Source organism: Chaetodon trifascialis, chromosome 16 (assembly GCF_039877785.1).
Source record: "Chaetodon trifascialis isolate fChaTrf1 chromosome 16, fChaTrf1.hap1, whole genome shotgun sequence".
Taxonomy (NCBI): Eukaryota; Metazoa; Chordata; class Actinopteri; order Chaetodontiformes; family Chaetodontidae; genus Chaetodon; species Chaetodon trifascialis.
In genome coordinates, this window is record NC_092071.1 from 15,688,368 (window position 1) to 15,708,446 (window position 20,079).

A 20,079-nucleotide genomic window follows, 5' to 3' on the forward strand; every position below is an offset into this window, starting at 1 on the left:
ATTGCATTGTATTGTATTCAAGTTCATATGAAAATAACATTTCTTTTTAGCACCACTGCTCTTTATGAAGTGGCCATCTTAGTTCCCTGAACCTTTACTGCCCTTTTTCCTGCCACTGAGTCTTCACCTGCGCCTGAATATGATATACTGTTGTAATGTATGATATTAATTGCGTTTGTGTTAACTCATATTTATGGTAGCAAAACTTCTCAGTTTCAAGAATAAGTATGAAAGATGTAGAATTTTGTGCACAGGACTGAATTCTCTCTTTCTGTCTTTAGCAATAAGGCATGATTGTGGTTTTCAGTCATTATCTACTGCACGTCTCTGTGTTTGTGTAATATTACAAATGTGAGTTGGCTTCAAATATCAGAAACTCGGATGCTTAGTGATTCTGATTCTGAGAAAGTGATTACCTTCCATTAAAGACACATGCTGGCAAAACAAAAAAGGTGTTTAGGAGGACCATGATGTAATTGGTAAAAGTTGTAGTTACATAGTGTCAGCGAGACCCTCATGAGTTTCTATCCATCCTCTCTCAGGTTTTTGTGGATCCTTCCCTTCTGCACTTTTCACATCCATAAAGTTTAAAATCATATTGTGAAAGGGGTTTTAAAACCTTTAATAGAGACAGAAAGTTTCAGAGCAAATGCAGAAAGTTGGAATCACCAATTCATCACGTCCTCTTCATTTTTATTTCACCTGATATTAGCTTGTAATTTGCTGCACTGTATTTATTACATTTTTCAGACAACATAATTGTGCCCTGTGCCTTCTATGAAAGAAGATATTTCGATTTTTTGCATTCATTATGTTATCATTTAACCCAACACACGAATAAGTGCATGAATATACTGAATGTGTTTATATTATCAAAACTGTATTTTGCATTTTATACATTTTCTGCTGTTGAACTAAGATCACCTGTAACGTCCCAGGTGAATGAGATCTTGATGTGGCAAACAACATATAATAATATATTATAATAAAGACTTTAAATCACCTTTATGCAGTTTTAGTGTCTCTCTGGGTGCCAAGCTTCAACCATTGTGCTGCCTGCCGCGATTTGATATCAACACTGTTGTGTCACACCAAACATTACTTTTTTAGCAAGGCAAGTATCTCATTTATGCTTTATTCATATTCATTCATACTTCATAAGGACCTTTACCACATGAACTGTCCTGTAGTTGCATTATAAAGACTAATTTGCATCATCTTAAATTCAAAGCCTGAAAACACCTGCCATCAAGCATTATGGTGCAGTTTAAGACAGGTTCATGCACTGTCACTATCAGGTACAGCCAAGTTACTATGGTTCTTACATGTCTTTTTTCTGAACACATAACAGTCTGCAGTAACTTTTGCATCAGCTGTCTCAGATCACATATCACACTAACAAACTACAGGGGAAGCTCATGCATGTCTCCTGACTAGCACCTAAAACTGTTCATGTTCTAAAATAACGAATAAAACATCAATGAACTGAGTGTAAATCCAAAATGTCATTCAGAGTGTGGAGTGCCAGTTGAAATTCAACAGACTCACTCCACATGTGCATTCAAATAAATGATTGAAAAAGTATTGGTGGAGTGGAAAAAGAGAAAACACACATTGTCAAATTACTTACAAGGCCAGGTAGTCACTCAGTTAGGAGGATCTGCCAAGAATGTACACCACTTGAATTGGAGAGAGAGTCAAAATAGACCTGTGCGTTAGGAGTGAGAACAATGGCGGTGAGTGAAGTGAAGATGTAATTTAAGATTGACTGTAAAGCAGGGTTTTGATTTGGATGACAGTCTGTGCAGTATCACAGAAACACTGAAGGGTTATCAACCTGAGAAGCAGGCATCGCATCTCCAATGTCTGCAATCGGGTCAGAGTGTCCTGCAGCATGCTACATCAGTGGCATCATGTCAGGGCCAAACCTCGAAATGACTGGCTGGGTGTATGAGTGGATTAAACTTTAAATACAGAGTTCAATGCAAGCCACTAAGGCTATGCTGAATGGGTGTGTCAGTAGTTTGTGGTAGTTTGTAGGATGTGTGCATATAGGCCTAAACCTGTTTAACAAAGCTTGACACATTTTGTGCTTTTTGACTCTGCTATGAACAGATGCTGCACAAAGAGACTAAGTTTTTTAACTGAGATCAAACATTGTGAATGGTCTGTGGCAAAAGATATTAAAAATACATTTTGTATGGAAGCACATAAAGAAGAAGAACAAGCATTGTTGCTGACACTTTTTGGTGTAAGTTGAGAAAAACACTTGTTTTAACACTGTTAAACATGTATGTCACTATTTTGAATTCTTTGTCAGTGTTTTGTGAATTAGCAAGGGTAACCAGGAAATAGTTACATGGATAAATATGCTCATTAGCGGTCAGAGTTTAACATCCCTTTGGAAGCAATTAGGAACCGCTTCATAATGAGAGTGAGACCATACCTGACCTGTAAAAAATACCTGGAGAATATATGGCCTTGGCATTGCTGTGATGGAAGTGTAAACACAGGTTATTATCAATATTGTTGTCAGAAAACAGTGATTAAAAGGGGATTTATAAAAAAAGGGGGGGGGCTAATTTTTCTGTAGGAGTGATCAACAGTTCGAATTTTCTTCTGCTTAATGTATGACCTCTTAGGAGGGGCTGCAGCTGTGCACTGGCTGTAAAAAATCTGACTCAGGAAATTTGATCATGGTCAAGATCAAATATTCTAATAACTGTTCAAAAACTAAAAGTACAATTAGTACAAAAGTACAAAAAGTGTAAAATACAAATGCCTTTACTGTCTATTTGGGGCACTGTGGCATATCTGCACGAGACAATATGTGGACAATTGATGTTAAATTAACAATTAAGTTTACTGAACTTACTCTGGTCAGTGGAACACATACAATTGTATCCTCATACAGCTGCGCTACCCATCACTGTTGCACACACTCCATGGTGTTATACACACTGGAAACACTACATCATTTTCTTTCTCTCTGTTTCTTTTTGTAATCAAACTGTAGTTAACGTCATCCTTACATAACTGATATTCACTTGTTGTCTGCAATAAACAAAATTCCTTCTCAATTATGATTCAACAGTACACGTTTGTGGGCCCCGCAGTGTGTGTCCGAATTCAACTTTACCTTTGCCTTTGCTGTCTGGTCTTGCCCCCTGATTCTGTGATCAATGTTCAGCATTCAGTATTTGCGGTGCATGCTGGGATCTTGGTGTGGATTTTGTTTCATTGTTATTTCCAGGTTGTTTCTGCTTTCATCGACGCTGTAGACAAAAACAAATCGGTTCAGGAAGTCTCTGAGTACGCCTTTGACAAGAGCCTGAAATATCGGACGTGCATTTGTGAGTCCAAAAGGCATTAGTAAATACTCAAAATGTCCAAGGGGGGAGTTGAAGGCTGTGCTTCTCGGATTTGGACCAGATGGTATGCTTTGCAGAGATCCATCTTAATGAAGATGGTAGCACCCTGTAGAGGCTCAATGCTAATGAGTGCGAATGGATATTTGTTCTCAATCATGACATCATTTAAGCCCCAAAAGTCTATGCAGGGACAAAGACTTTTGTCCTTCTTGGCCACAATAAAGAACCCAGCTCCTACAAGGGATGATGAAGGGTGTATTAGACTGGCTGCTGAGGACTCATGACAATGTATTTTTCCATGCTTGCTCTTTCAGGATGTGATAACAGGTAAAGGGGCTCCAGGAAGCAAATTAATTGCACAGTCATACCAACTGCGGCCCAGTGATGACACTTGGGTATAGCAGTTCAGGTCAGGGTGTTCAGTGCTGGGAGAGAATGAACGGTCAGTAGGAGGATGCACGGCTGACTGGAGACGTGTGGAATGACACAGGGGAGACTGTTCAATTATGCTACCCCTGGTCCAGTCAGTGTGTGGGTTGTGGTGTTATCACCAGCTTTAACCGGCCATAATGTGATGAGATTCAGCCTCTCAGGCTTAAAAGAAAAAATGCCTCATCCCTGTCAGCTCTCCTGTGTGTTTGGTGTAAAATATCATCATCAGCTTTGCAGCTGTTAGATGCAATGTCAAGGTACTTCAGGATATCTTTCCTAATGAAAATCCTGTTGTTGATCATTCAGTTGGTGATGTTTATGTTGGTTCTGTTCGATGATATTTCCACTTACTAGATCAAGTTGATTTCACCTGCATTATACACTTTGGCAAATTATTGGAATTAACATTATCATCTCCAGTAGCATAGACAATGTGTGGGGTTTTGATATTTGTTTGAGATGCAGAAATCAAATGAGCTCATGTTGCAACGCCCTCACCCTGTGGAATTGCAGGACTTGGCATACGAATCCCATGAAATCATTGGTCAGACCACATTACTTCATTTAACAGGGGGAGTGTAAAGAGTTTAAAAGCTGCTCAGTGCAGCTAAATGCAGTTTTTTTGGGGGGGGGGGACTCTACACAAAGGTAACATTTATTTCAAACAGATGTACAATATATTCTGGATTACTCAAATGTTTTCAGGTACATTTGTGTCAGCATGAGGAATTTCTCTGAAGTGACGTCTTTTTATCTATCAGGTTACTATGGAATGGAGGACCTGAAGCCATTGTACTTCTGTGTGTTCCTGATTGTATACATAGCCATAGTTGCTGAAAATGTCGCGCTAATCAGGGTGGTCTATCGTGAAAAATCTCTGCATGAGCCAATGTATATGTTGCTGTGTAACTTGGCTGTGAACAGTCTGTTCGGAAGCACTGCTTTGCTGCCAGCAGTGCTGAGTAACATACTGTCCCATTCGTATGAGATATCTCTACCGTTTTGCCAGACACAGATCTATGCTATACACACATATGCCATCATTGAATTCACGATTCTAGCAGCGATGAGTTACGACAGGTATGTGGCTGTTTGCTATCCACTGCACTATCATGCAATCATGTCACAGAGAGTGGCTAAGCTTATTGTTTTTACGTGGCTCTACCCCATGCTGGCATTTCTCATTGTTCTAATTTTCACTCTTCAGCTGCAGTTTTGTGAGAAAACCATAGAAAAGGTGTACTGTTTGAATTACTTACTGGTGAAACTTGCCTGTACAGATACATCTATCGTCAGTATAGTTGGCCTTCTATCTGTACCTCTCTATACACTTCCACAGCTTATCATGATCTTTTATTCATATACACACATCCTGAGAATATGTGTATTGTCATTCAGCAAATCCAACCTCAAAGCCCTCCGGACCTGTACCCCCCACCTACTTGCAATTGCTAACTATGCTATCGGATGCTTTTTTGAAATAGCACAAAGTCGATTCGATATTGGTTACCTGCCTTACCAAACCAAGTTGTTTTTATCTCTGTACTTTTTGATATTTCCACCCATTCTTAATCCAGCAATCTATGGTTTTAGTATTCAAGTCATAAGGGTGCAACTCTTTAAGCTTTTCACCAGAAAAAGCAGGCAAATAGCAGATAACTGAGCCACGAGGACTGTTGCTATTGTGCATTCAAAGTGAGTCTTGCATGGTGCCATGAAGACTGTTGCCTCTGGAAACACATGACATACAGAATCTCCTGTCCCTCTGTGTTGTTTAATCACATTTGCTTAAATGCAACCAGAGCAGCCAGCACCGAGACAAACATTTGTTGTGCTGAATTCATGTCTTGCCATATGGAATTCCTGAAGCATTAGCAGGCTGAAGCTCAGGCTTTGTGCACGAAACATAGTTTCAGTCAGTTTGTCTGTGCTTCCCTGGATATGCAGGAATGTTGTCACTGGAACTTTAAAACACGCCCTTGTCTTCTTCTCTTTGTCCTGCCTGCTCTGCAATCTCTAACATGACCACTGCTGGCTTCAGTTGTACTGATTGGTTGAATGTTTTCAGTCACAAATAAATGCTAAAATGACTAATGCTATTGTTTGAGCAACATTTCATGTTGAATGTTGTCTTTGACTTTTGGCAGGACTTATATGCTCTTATTGTCCTTCCTGTTCAGTTTGTACTGAGTGCCACGATGAGCTGAGCACATGAATAAACTTATAGTTTGTTTTTGTAGTGACTGAAAGCTTAAATATGTAATTCAGCAAAACATGCAGATTCCAGTGTGCAACTGAAGCTCTTTTTGTAACATTTGTTGTGATTAATAAAACATAAAAATTCAATTTTGTCTACTCTTGCTGTTTTATTGAAAATATGAGTAGGGGGAAAAAAAAACATTTGAGGAGGGTTTCTTGATACGAACAAACATTTGAATCTGTGCATCACATGTGAAACCTTTACTTCAAGGGAAAAGAGATTCATTGCTGATTAATTCATTTCTATGGCAGCATATAGTCACAATACAGGACTGATGTAATCATTTACTTACAGTTAAAATGATAATAGCAATAATATTATTGAATGTTAGTTGTGTAGTTGTTCTATTTGTGAAACCTCTGCTACTCTATTTTCAAAAGGTGGCACTTTTAGCAGAATTCTTTCCTTAGTCCTTGTTCGTATAGGATCAAGGGTCTGACTCTGAAATCCGACTGAGGTCAATAAATATGCAGAATAACTCCTACCTTACAATATACAGTATATCACAACATGAGATGGCAATATAAATGTCATTAATAGGGTCTAACATCTGTATATAAATGACACTGAGCCTGTGAAAATTGGCTAATTCAATGTGCTGTATGTTGCTCTCTGTCTATCTGCGTTCAGAGATCAAGAGTCAAAACAATAAAGTGGCTACACAAAAAAATAAAGACACTGTAAGACATGTGACACCGTTGCAATAATCAGGATACTCATATGTCTGCAACTATTTTCTGTGATGACGGCAAGCAGCTGCAAAATGAATCTTTTCTTTGTGCAAGTCAGCTATTTTTGATCAACAAAGTCACGTGTAACAACATGGTTTTGTACCCACGAAGGGTGTGATTTGGCATAAATGCAGCTGCACCCTGCATCCTCTCACTGAATCCTCCCACCCACATATTCCTGCCTCCAATCATTGGCTGTCATCCAGGAAATCACAGAACAATAGTTCACTTCTTTGCATATCTGAAAGGACTAATTCAAAGGCGATTTTGTGCTGGATTTGCTGTTTTAGTCTTGACAGCTTTAAACGTCTTAGAAGGAGAGGTCATCATACTGTGCAGGGATATAAAAATGGATCCTGGGCTGAGAAGGTGAACTGTGTGTCCTCTGTGAGTTAATAATATATGTGAGGAACACACAGTGCAATCGAACTGTCATTATTTTTGTATCTGGAGTGAACCTTACCTTTCAGGACTCGGGCAAGTTCTCCACTTTTGCAACAACCGCCTGCATCTTAAATGGATAGTGGTGAAAAAGATTTATTCCTGACATGTTTACTATGTAAAGCATATTATGAGATTCCCCTTTGGATGTTTGTGTACAGACTTACACTGCAGATGGGGCACTAGTTTCCTGTGTTGATCCCCTTCTGTGTTATTCTTAATTACCATATCCTACAGAACAAGAACGCCTCAGGTTTCATATACGCTGAGTGCACGTGTTTCCATTTGCATCTCATCCTCTGAGTCAACCTTTGCCTAAAAATAGTCATCTAAAATGAGAAAGAAAACATCTAACAATGGCTCTTAGGTGTGCCCATGCCATACTTTATTCCATAAAAAAGTAATGTAGCTACAGTGTGGCACACTTGTGCAATGTCAGTCACTTTCCAGTGGCATGGTAATGTGTTTTAGTTATACAAAGCATGCTTGTACATTAAACACTTAATAAATACAGTTATCCCTCTTCTTGTGGCGAACACTTAAAAAAATCAACTTCTTAGAAACACAATGTGGTGGTGGGCTGGGAGGGGGGCAGGAGGGGGTCGACACCAGTGTTCTCCAGACCGAACGCACTTAGAAATACAAAACTGTTTTACAATTAGGTAGACGGCATGCATACAAAAATAGACAACTATTCTGATCATTCCTTGGTAATTTACAATACTAGTTCATTATTGCCAAGCGTTATGTTTGTGCCCCTGTTTTGAGGAACAGCTTGCTTTCTGTATCGTCTCTCGTCTCTCTTGGAAAAGTACAATGTACATTCACAATCACTGAGGCACAGCACTTGATTTACAATTTGTATAAGTACCCCAAAACATTGTGTAGTCACTGTTGTAATAATGTTGTAATAATATATATGTGTGTGTACATATATATATATATATGTATGCTTAACACCCTGTACACTCATAGAACAAACATACCCTTTAATCACACACACATGCATAACAAATTGTTGTGTACATCCAAGATAGCTTTGCTTTTAATTCCTCCATCGAGCCTGACTGAGCGGCTGTACACAACTCCAGCATAATGTTCAAAACGATTCAACAGAAGCGCGGGGAGGTGGCCATGCACGTGAGCGATGAATTACAAAGCCCTCAGACAGGTCTTGGTCACAAAGTGCTGAAACCCTGTCAAAAACCCTGTGAGTTATTTGTTCAAGCCAGATATCTCTTTAAGCCTTTTGTAACAACCCTCGTCTTTAAAAGAGAGCGATCGGGTGGAGAGGGACACCAAGTCTTTGTGCTCCTGCACGGTGGGCGAGGTTGAAGGAGCAATAAAAGGAAAGCAGACGTAGAGCCGAGCAGGTCGTAGCAGGTTTTTGGTGCCTTTAATCTCCAGCAGAAGGATGCCGGCTGCAAGAGGCACAGGCAGAGGCGATACGTTTGAGGTTTAATCAACACATTGATCCTCACCCTAAAAAGCCCAATGACCGGTTTGTGTCTTGAAGGGGGACATTCTGCAATGAGATCAAGGTATCCATTAGTGATTAATCAATAAATAACACACTTGTGGCAAGACATAAATGCTCAGAACATGTTTTACCTTAAGTGAGCTATGGAGGATCCGGAGGCGATGAAGCTTGTCATTGAGTAAGGGGTCATTGACTCGGCGGACAAATGAGCGCTTGTACTCGAGGCGGCTGGCTGATCTGTGGTCACCTGAGGTGGACAGACTGGTCTGCTCCAGAGCCCGGTACAAATCTCCCAGAGAGTCGGCCTGGATCCTGCAGTCCTGCACATGGCCTGGCAAAAAGGACAAGCCGTCATCAGCAAAGATTTTCTATAAATCTGAACTCAAGGATGAGATTACTTCCTCTTTTCAACTGATCGAACTTCAGAGAACTCTAACAGCATCACTTCAGCAGTGGATCTCACACCACGACATCATATGAAACTGCAGGCAGCCTCTCTCTGCCCACACATTCACACAAGCCGGTTGTGCGCTACCTGCCCAGCATGAAATGGCAGAGAGCCGACGCCACTGTAACGAGCAGCTGGCGACGGGATTCAAAAATATAGCACATTGACAGCAAGGTCAGCAGATTATCTTCGGGAACCAGGACAGGACATTTCTCTGGAAAGGAACGTTGCTGTTGAGTTTTTCAAGTGTACAGCATTTGTTTCCTGGTGTGAACATCACGCTTTACTGATTTGAGGGCCACATGCAAAGACTGAGATAAGGCTCCGACTACGTGCTGCATACTGTACGGTGCAGGAAGTATACAGATCGTATACTTGTCAAAGTATCAATAATATCTCATTACAAGTAAAAGTGCATTGAAAATATGTGACATTTTTTTCTTATTTTATTAATCCGTTATCAAAATAGTTTTCAATTTCTGTTGATCGATTAATTGACTTTTCAGCTCATTTTTGATACTTTTGGGTGGTTAAATCTACAACAATGCATCACATTTTAGAAGCGCTTCATATGTTTTGAAAAATCTTAATGGGTAATGTAACTAGTAACTATAACGTCAACTGTAGTGACAGTAAAATGTACAATATAGTAAAATCTACAATATTTCCTTCTTAACTGTTATAGAGTAGAAGTAGCATAACATTAAACATCATATGAAAGCTTTTACTAAAATAAACATTTTCTCTGCCTTTTCAGACATTTCTGCTCTTTTCAATACATCATTCTGTGGCATGTGTCTGTGTTACTGTATTGCTGTATTTTCTTCAGGGACAACTGGCCTCAAAGCTGCAACACTGGCTGCACAGCTCATACATCATCCTACTGAGCTACCAGGACCCTCCTTGTCTCCTGTTTACACACACTGCCCTCTGTTGGCATGATCTTAACACTACACTGGTGCTCTGAATCTGTTGGTCGTCACTCTGTTTTGTGTTTTGGAAGCAGGGGTGGTGCGTTCTGAAGCTTTGGGGCTGTGCTTTGAAACGTATCATCCTTTATTCGCAGCCTGTTTTGTGTTTCTTGCTCCTCTTTACTGGCAGCGGTGGAGAGAGCGAATGGTGGAGAAATAGACAAATGAGGACAAGAGGAGAGGACCCTTAGGCGCGTTTCTTTATCCTGTTCAGAAGTCAATGCTAACATGGACTGAAAGGATTCCTCCTCGCTTTGCCATTCAAACAGTGCCGAGAGGCACAATGACATCTCAATCGGGCAAGAAAGAGAGGGAGGAAAAGAGAGAAAGAGTGAGAGTGAGTGTGTGTGTGTTAGAGAGAGAGAGAGAGAGAGAGAGAGAGAGAGAGAGAGAGAGAGAGAGAGAGAGAGAGAGTGGACTGCCGACTTCAATCCTTATCAAAAAAAGGCACTAAATTTCATCTCATTTAGACAACGGTCCTGGAGGTCTCTGAGGGACGCCAATTGGCCTGGCTTCAGATTCAATCCAATAAGGCAGTGATAAAGTGTATTCAACCTCTGACCTTTGCTGGCTCTGACTGCCTGTTAGCAGCTCTGATCAAATAAATGACGAGAAACAAGTGCACTTGCTGAACACTATGCAGATGAAAAGACTGATCTGCTTGTAACAGTGAGCAGGGACTCACTGCGCTTTGGGATTTCAGGATAATCTCAGTGATACTGTGGAGTGTGTGATACCTTGGTCTCCTCTAATAGTCTACTGCAGTGCTCTCCAACCCTTCTTGTCTGACATACCCCAGCAGCCCCCTCAGATTAGCTCAAAAATCCATTAATTGATTATATAAAAGGATACTGTTCAGCTTTTTGTCCCCACACAAGACATAGTGATCCAGGATTCGGTCCTTAAGTCGTAATTGTTCCAGCAACACTTGAAGCGACAGACGCTGGACCTTTCAACACTTTATCCTTTCTTCTATTTTGACTTCTCTGATCACTAAACTAGTCTCCCACAGTCTAAATCTCAGCAGCATGTGGTGTTAAGGTGCTACAAGTGACTCAGGTTGGTGAGAAGCATGTCCTTGCTGTTGCTGCTTTTGTTTTTTAACCAAATCATAATTAAACATTTTTCAATTTAGCTGAGCTGCTTCACATTCTTTCCGAGTACCCTCCAGCAAGAGCACCCCCTGAGGCCCTTATTCACACAAACAAATGGTCGAGTGTGTGTGTGAGATGAAGGGTTGCAACTAATTGCTCCTACTATGATTTTTCTGTTGGTTATGTTTTGCAATTAATCAATGTATCCTGTAGTCAGAAAATGGTGAAAAAAGTCACCATTTCCTAAAGCAACCACATTTTCGACTTAATGGTAGACAGACTTTTTAAGTTCTAGTCTGATGTAACATGCCGTATTCTCTGAATGTCCATGTTTGTGGTACATGTGAAAAGATGTCTGACCGGTGTCTCTGGCCCGGTCCAGGTGGTAGTGCTGGGGCTCCCTCTGATCCGACACAGCGGTGGCAGCCAGGATGGCGTGGAGCCCGCTGTCCCTGGGCAGCGTGAAGCTGCGGAGTTTCCCTCCGGCCTCTGAATCGATACTGGCCCTGAGGGGCAGGGCCCTGTACTGTTCCTGCAGCAGGCTGCGCTGTGCGGGCAGGGTGGACTGCCTGCGGTACTCCATGGCCAGCTGGTCTCTATCCTCAGATAGCAGGGTCTCCTCCACGGGAAACGTCTGGAGGTAGTGCATCCTCGAGTTGCTCTCCATCTGGTCATGCCAGGAGTTTCGGTGGCTGCTCGTCTTCTGCCCAGGGGAGATGCCGTTGTTGCTGCCACTGCCGTCCAGAGGCTCAGAGTGGAACTCCTCATGAGAGGAGCGGGACTGGAATGTGTCGGAGGAGGAGAGATGGCCACGTTTTGGTTCCAGGTAGGGACTCACCTACACACAAACACACGGTTATATTAAAACAGCTCTGGCACTTGGGTTGAATTCTATGTATTAAACTACATGTTGCCAGACTCACTGAGGAAGCTCGGGGATAAGTGTCATAAGGTGGTGGAGGACTGTCCTGTTTGGACATTGAGGGCATCTCCATGTCCTCATGATCACTCTCACTCCAATAATCTGTCATGAACAAACAGATTAAGGCATGTTTTTCTCTATAGCAAGTCAAAACCAAACCGTTTTCTAACCTTTTATTTAAAAGCTGTAACACTACACTACACCTGCATCAGAATCTTCACCTGGATTCAGATGAAGTGCGGCTCATCATGGCTCATGAGACTTTCAAATGATACACATGCACACTTTCTGATAACTCAGCTCCTGAACTGCTGTGTCGGGTCATGGATGAGTGTTTTGAAAGGTGTTGCTGCAGTGTTGGTGTGGTGTAGGTGTGATGTAAGTCCAGGTTTGACTACTGTTGAGGCTGAGTGTGAAGACGGATGAATCTTAAATGTGAGAACTTCCTGTTGAATCTTCTGGAGGTGTTAAGGGTCTAATTTAGCAACGTGTCTGTGAAGGATGAAGCCCCCTCTTCATAAAACTAGTGCAAACCCGATCTCACCCGCCCACCACTGAAGGTTTCTATGTAAGCTCCTCAAAATAGCACGAGGTTTAGTTACATTATTTCCTGTCCATTTGTAAGAAGCCAAAGAACACCGCAATATGAAAAATAATAAGCATGCCTTCAGCCCCTAAAATTAGCATTAATATTCAGTACAAAGCAGAGATGATTGAATCAGATGTGAAGTGGAAGTGAAACTGGGGAGAAGTGTTAAAAAGCCTCCACCACTGATCTAGAAATAAGACCTATTTATTGAATTCTCTCCATCAGGGGTTGCTCTTCCAGGTAACTGCATCACATCACACAAGATGAGCCAAGGTTCTAGTTTTAAGCAATTCAATCCCATATTTAATTTCCTTATAACCCCTCTAACAAAGACAATCAACTAACAGCAAAGAGGAGACGATATTGATCAAACCTGAAGCTGAAAAAACAGTGAGAGCTTATTTGCCAAAGGAAGGAATCGGGAGAAAGAGTAGTTTCCAAACTCAAAATCACTGAAAGCAAGCGTGCAAAAGCAATATATATAGAGAGAGAGGGAGCAGTGCTTTCTTGAGATGTATTAACAAAAAAATAAATGAGCAAATAAACAGATGGCCAAAATAATTATCCCTGCATTCATTACTTAGTCATATATGATTCTGCAGTCTAAAAGCAACAGCGTGAAGTCTGACTGCTTAATGTCAACACTTTTATATAACTGTTGACCAGCGACCTGCAACAGACGAAGAATCCTTTGCAGCATCATGAACAAAGTCTGTGACTAATCTCACCTCGATCCTGCCGAATTTTCTCCTGCTCGGAGTAGCCTGCCACCGCCATACTGAGACGACTCAGCCACCTGTGGGGGAGAATAACAGTCATGACGCACAGCAGCTTACCAGCCAATAAAACATTAAAATGTTTGCATGCGTCTCCCTGTTTGACCACTCGCCTTACAAAACTGCTCTGTTTCAAGGAGAGTGGGCAGTCCCACAGGGGGATTCAGTTTCCGGCCAGCAGGGGTTTAAATGTGGCCGCAGATGTGGGATTGGGGGAGTTTACAGCCCGACTATCACAGCCTCATTAACTCACCGGGACATGTCGTCTACATTTTCCGCTGCAAAGTAGAAGGTCTTTATCTTGGGATGGCAAGCCTTGAAAGCGCTGAAAGGGAACCAGGGGTATATTTAGTCACATGCAAGCTGAAGAACAGGGACATATAGCACACATTAACATATGAATACAGAGGACTGCTGAGATAAGAAGCACAGATCACACATACGGTAATTCACACTGACACATAAACAGCAAGACTTTGCATCATAAGATAAATTGTTCTGCTTATTATTTGGAGTCTGAGTCAGTTTCATTAAATGTGCATATGAACGCTATCCTGCACCCAGAAGCTCAGTGCCACGATTAAGACAGATATACAAAGGTAAAACTAAAATTATGAAACACAATGCCCTCATAATCATTTTCCAAACCCCCAACTTTGCTGGGATTTAACCATATGGTGAACAACAAACCCATTAACAACTCATGCTAACAGCTACTTGCCACAAAGTACTGAAAACTACAGTAAAGCAGCAAATTCATGATCTGTAAGTTATTTGGTTTGTCTTAAATTGAATAATCAACATTAGACTTCCTTAAACCAGATCAGAATCAAATGAATTGTTTACAAGAAATCTCCACAGTCAACCTTTCACTCAGCCTTCAGGCCACTGGTGTGCAGCTAGAGACAGTAGTGTCCATTGCTTAAGACGTGTAAAGTTGCCATTCTTTGCTTAAGATGGAAAACATAAAAATAAAAAATGATCTAGTCAACAACACACAAGCTTTCCTGCTCTTCTTATATCTAAACTGCGCTGCTGCTGCTGCTCTTAATCTCAGATTATCATATCCTATGTCCTATACAAAACAATAATAAAGCCATACATGCATTTGCTGTCCTACTGTCACCATACTAAAATGTTGCTTCTCAATTGTGCAAGTGCATACTGTTTGTGAGGTATCCTCTGTAAATTGTCCAGCTTGCATGGTCAGTCCCCTAAATGAGTCAATATATATGTTTTTTCTGCCAAGAACCAGTTTACCTCTGCAGTATCTCTGCACCCATAATACAGGATTGTGTCTTAACATGCAACATGAGTCTAAATGGAAAAGCAACACAAATCTAAGGAGCTTGATCCTTGGTGTCTAAGTGAAAATCACTCACAACTTCCTTCTGCATTCAGTGGCGCGATCAATCTTAAACTCTGGGAGGCTGACAAAGCCCTCTGCCTTCTCATCCTGTGACGAGCAAAAGCACAGTTAAGCCACAAAATGAATACAGGCTTTAGCTGTGAATTGCTCTTTTGCAAAAAAAAAAAAAAAAAATCACCATATTCACCTCCTCATTCATGTACCAATACAGACACGTGTCTTTCAGGATGAACCAGTACTTCTTCCACTTCTGCGAAAAATAGGTTTTCGCATCCTTCTTTTTCCACAGCCAGCCCTCACAGTCCCCCTGACCCAAGTCCCTGCAGGAAATCCGCCTCTTGCTGATTGAAGACATTGGACTTCCAGCTGCAGGCGCCAGCAGGGAGCAGAACAGACGAGTGGGTCAGAAAACACTCCTCGCAAAAACACCTGCTCATGTTTGGGTTTGAGCGCATGTGAGCGCTCGAGTAAAAGCCCTTAAACACATGCTCTCACCTTTACTCTTCTTCTTTGACCTTGACAGCAGTGAGGATCGTTCAAACACCTGCAACGCAAAAAATGACAATGACGCCACGCAGAGGACTCCAGAGCTGCTGCTTCTCTGCTAGTTTGCAATGAAAAACTCAAATTTTGACAGAAACATGGCACTGACATGGTAGAGGGAGGCAGAGTCAGAGCTGGATGTGGACAGGGAGACTTCCATCTGGAGGGCGGGGACGAGCGTGTAATGGGTGGGGCTGCTTCCTCGCTCAGCCTTCCTCCTGTTCTGACTCAGGCTGCGTCCCAGCAGGAAGTCTTCCCCTGGGGTTTTATCTTCACTCGCAAAACGCAGCAGGGAATTCTCTGCAGGGACACAACACAGGCAAACTCAGCGCTGCGCACGCTTTATGAAATGAAACTTTAAAAAATCTATCAAATGCTCTGTACAGTTCCACGCAATGCATCTGAATTAGAAGACGCAGCACCATTTTAGTAAGCTTATTTGTCAGCTAGCGTATTCGAATGATTTTTCCTTCCAGACTGTGGACTTTTAGTTGCTACAACAGTCACAACAATGATCAGACGTTTTGTAATCTACTGTAAAACCAGTCAGCATCCTGTGATTGAACCATCTCTCCCTCTGAGATCAGTGAATGCTGCCATTTCAAAGGACTACCTATTTGAAAGGAATTAAAAATCTACAAATGAAGGCTGTTGTCAGGCAGAAGCCCTCAAAACTTCCAATACTGTCTCCTCCTGTAGATAAATATAGCACCATCACTTTTTCTGAAAAGCCCAAAGGAGCAACATATCAGCACCATCCCCAGAGGAAACAAACACATCACTCAAGTCTTTCTTTGAGACTGAAATAAAGCAATTCAGTCTCCTCCCACTCCATTTACCACCTAGCTCAACAGTCGCCAACAAAATGTGAAAATCTCTGGATGTATTTCGACAGTTGCCAAAGCAACAGTGTACTTTTTATATCCAAACAGAGAGAAACAGCAAAGCAGAGAGCGAGAATAACAGGGAGAGAGGGATGAAGGGGAAAAAAAACTGAGCAGTGATAGATTATGAGCATATGGAGGAGATAGAGGCAGGAACTGATATCCAGCATGTTATCAGTTTTGACAGAGCCGCTCATCCTTCCACTTTTTGGCTCGGAGATCTGAGAGGGTGAAGATATCATGAGATATCCACCCACTCACCTCACCTCCCTCTGTCCCTCTCTGTCTCCCTCCTTTCTCTGCCTCCCTTTCTTTTTCTCTCTCCCACTGCCTCCCACTCACCTCTCCTGCTCTCTCTCTTCAGCTTGGCCAGGTCTTCGTTGTCTCCCACCCAGTTGTATTCTACCGGCATTGAGATGGGCCTGAGCCTGCCTGGAGCAAGGAGGCGCAGGGAACGTCAATATCACACGGCTGCCCACACACACAAACACACACATCAAAACACTGCAGACGTCTCGAAAACATCTCGAGAGCATGCAGACGTCACATTCACAGGGCTTTGAGCTCTCGGCTCTCACGATTACAGCAGCGGGTCGTCAGAGGAGGCCGAGGTCTTACCATAGGTGGGAGTGCTCCCCCTGCGGACTGATGACACCTCCTGGTTCTGGTCATACTCGTAACAGTACAGTATAGCATCTTCCTCCACCAGAGGAAAACGCCCCCGACACTCCTGGTCCAGGTAGGAGTTTGGTGACTCAGATCTATCTGCGACATGGACGTCCGATTGAGGATCGTCGTCCGGCAGATTCCCCTTGTCATCTCTGCGGAAATTGGAAGAAGGAGGAAGTAAATTTAGAGTCAGTGAAGATCTGGACTAAGATGAGAGAGAAGACGAAGAAAATGTTCTGTATATAAACTGTAAGAAAGAGCCACATTTATGAGGATAAATGAGGACGATATATTTGTTGCTGTCAATAAATCCCATTAAAAAACCAAAACAAACAATGCATTAGTCCAACTCTCAATACTGTCTCACTTCTCACAGCTGTCTTTGGCTCTGAGCCCTAAGCCCATTAATTCCTACATAGAAGACATAAATAGACGAAAATAAAAACAGGTCTCCAATATATACTTTTAAATTTTCCTGAAACAGCTACATACTCTCAGTTTTAACTCAAAAAGGAGAAAATAGTGCATTTATTGGGGACTATTTTCAGCTGTGGATTAATACACATTTCTAGTGAGTGGTCACAGCAGCCGTTATGTGCTGTGTATGTGGTGTCTGTGTATTGATTCTAGACAAAGTACAGTGTCCATTCAGGGTGATGATGAATATGTCACCCAGTGTTGCAGTGACTCACTCATATATTTATAATAGTTTTCCAACAACAATGTAGCTCTATGGCAAAGAGGAATAACACTTGTTAATTAATGCTGTCGCAATAGAATTTTACATTTCGATTCAATACTAATATAAAAAACATTACTCAATACCTCTCTTGATGTGTAGCAAAAAAAAGAAGCAAAAAAGCCCTTGGCACACAAAAAAGGATTCATTTTATCCTTTATATTATTAACAGCCTGTGCACAGTGGTGGTACACAAAAATTCAGTGAACACGTACCGACATGTTTGCAATAATGTTAGTAATAATAGTTGAGGATCAACTGATTTTGGTGTTTTCAAGGGATTTAACAGTGAGAAAAACAGGAATATTACCAGACCTATTGTGGAAGTTTTAGTGCTTTTAGTTAAAAATTTTCATTCCAGCCTAAGAGTCAGCCATGCTAGGGGCTCTGCACAGTGATGCACTCTTGAGTTAAATGCAAACATCAGCAAGCTAACATGCTCACAGCAACAACAGTAACATGTCGATGTTATGCAGGTACAATGTTCACAGCATTCACCAGCTTCGTTAACATGTCGGCATGCTATTTGTTACACTGTTAATAGGAGGAAACACAAGGTGCAGCTGAGGCTGATGGGAATGCATGACCTGATCATGGCCAAAGTCAGCAGGATTCATCCTCTGGGGACCCTGAATGTCGGCATAATAAATCATAGCAATCCATCCAATAGCTGTTGATATATTTCAGCCTGGACCAAGAAGCTACTGGTGGTGAAAAGCTCCACAGGGTACCTTTAATATCTGGTAAAGCAAGCACTACATGTGAACTTCTGTGTGTTTCATGTGTAGGTGTGTGTTCACCTGGGGGTGTAGGGTTCTGCTGGAGGAGGGGGGATGTAGAGGTCCTGCAGGGCACAGCTACTCCTCCTGGATGGAGTGCTTAAAGTGCTGGTGGGTGTGGCGACACTGCTGCTGGGGCTCTGAGGGAAGATTGGCTGTGTGTGAGTGGGTATGTGTGTGTATATGTGTAAGCATGAGAGAGAGGGAGAGACAGGCAGACAGACAGAAAGAGAGAGAGAGGAACAGTTACAGGGATTGACACATTGAAAACTCGGAGTTCGCAGCAGCTCAGTCAGTCAGAGACCGTTTGTTCGGTTCAGACTGTGCTGCTGAGCACCTCAAGCGTGAAATGAGCAGTGTACTGTACGTTTCTGATGCTCCAGTTCTAACTGGTGCACACAGGAAGATGGGTCGGTGTGCAGTCTAGTCATCCCTCTCATTCAGGTCAAGGAAAATCTGGTCATAGCCTATATAGTCAGTTTAACACTGCACATGGAGATAGATTGCTCCTTGTTTATTCATGATACCTTTATAATAAAATATGTATGTAATATCCTTTTTAATTACCACCTTGTCACATTTAGGATATCAAAATAGGGGGCTGCAAAAGCAACTTCATTTGAGAGATGTAATCCAATCACAAGATGCCCGTTTTGCTGTGATAAAACATGGACTTCCAAACAAACCAGTTGAGAGTTTTCTTTCTTTCAACAAAAGAATACTAATTTGTCACTGCTAAAACTATGCTAATGCGTTGCATAACTCACAGCTGACTAATATCAGTGATGTATTATCGAGAGATGTGCTCCATCATAAGACCATTATGTGTGTCAGAGCTACTGCAGGGCTTCCACAGCACAATGTTCTTTTCACTAACTTAACAGACTACCTTCACAGTCTTAATTTTTGGCACATTTCAAGGCAGGAAACATTACACTTCCACTTTTTCCTCCTCTGTCTTTAGAAATGCCAGCAGGAGAGCAAATTTGATTTAGGTGGAAGAGAAGGAGGATGATGTGGAGGGGGGAGGAGGCTGAGCAGGACTGTGCTTCAGGGCCTCGGGGGGGAGAAAACATTTTCTCTGGCCTGGGACTCAAAGAAAGGCTGGGCTACATTAATACACATCCCTCTCATTTCCACCCAATATGGCTCCGGCACACGATCCTAGTAATGTAACTAGTTTGGCCAGAGTGGAACAGCAGATGCCAGGAAGGGCCTAAATGTCAACTTCTGAATGAATGATGCTTCAGCCAATTGGTGGCAAGTTAGAAAATGAGATGTGAGAAATGAGGCTTAAAGGCAATACCTGTGTATCCAGTGCAAATCGAGTCTCTACAATAACTCATAGCCCCAAATTATCTTGAAAATGTTTTGATAAAAACTGAAGTTTTACGCAGCTAGTGTTTGCTAGATTGCATCTTATTTTTAAAGTGCTACTTTTAAAACTTTTCCTATTTTTGGGACAGTCTCCGGCGTTGGTGCAGTCTTATCTTTAACACGAGTACGGACAGAAGCACAGATATATACACATACGAATACAAATCTGCACACAAACAGATGTGCACAAACATATGTGTGGAG

General features: G+C 41.9%; 2 protein-coding genes across 5 annotated transcripts in view; one reads left to right on the top strand and one right to left on the bottom strand.

Annotated features, from left to right (window-relative positions):
* Positions 1-4,524: 4,524 nt before the first annotated feature.
* Positions 4,525-5,466, top strand: LOC139345124 (olfactory receptor 52Z1P-like). The gene has a single exon (XM_070983619.1). It carries the CDS (start codon positions 4,525-4,527, stop codon positions 5,464-5,466), a length of 942 nt encoding a protein of 313 aa, XP_070839720.1.
* Positions 5,467-7,598: 2,132 nt separating this feature from the next.
* Positions 7,599-20,079, bottom strand: part of LOC139344588 (connector enhancer of kinase suppressor of ras 2-like) — a 28,965-nt gene continuing 16,484 nt past the window's right edge. For 2 of the 4 annotated variants that reach the window (XM_070982883.1, XM_070982881.1), the window contains exons 10-22: positions 18,520-18,638; positions 16,930-17,132; positions 16,654-16,743; positions 15,537-15,727; positions 15,380-15,428; positions 15,072-15,250; positions 14,898-14,971; positions 13,769-13,840; positions 13,468-13,535; positions 12,152-12,252; positions 11,589-12,066; positions 8,847-9,046; positions 7,599-8,760 (exon numbers count right to left, since the gene is read on the bottom strand). In XM_070982883.1, coding sequence (XP_070838984.1) covers positions 8,713-8,760; positions 8,847-9,046; positions 11,589-12,066; positions 12,152-12,252; positions 13,468-13,535; positions 13,769-13,840; positions 14,898-14,971; positions 15,072-15,250; positions 15,380-15,428; positions 15,537-15,727; positions 16,654-16,743; positions 16,930-17,132; positions 18,520-18,638 — 1,872 coding nt within the window. In that variant the 3' untranslated portion in view covers positions 7,599-8,712. Of the gene's footprint in view, positions 8,761-8,846; positions 9,047-11,588; positions 12,067-12,151; positions 12,253-13,467; positions 13,536-13,768; positions 13,841-14,897; positions 14,972-15,071; positions 15,251-15,379; positions 15,429-15,536; positions 15,728-16,653; positions 16,744-16,929; positions 17,133-18,519; positions 18,654-20,079 lie in introns of all 4 variants that reach the window. The other 2 variants (XM_070982882.1, XM_070982880.1) reach the window with 1 other exon arrangement.

Coding starts and splice junctions, on each gene's coding strand:
- LOC139345124 (XM_070983619.1), top strand. CDS start 4,525: ATGAGGAATTTCTCTGAAGTGACGTCTTTTTATCTATCAGGTTACTAT.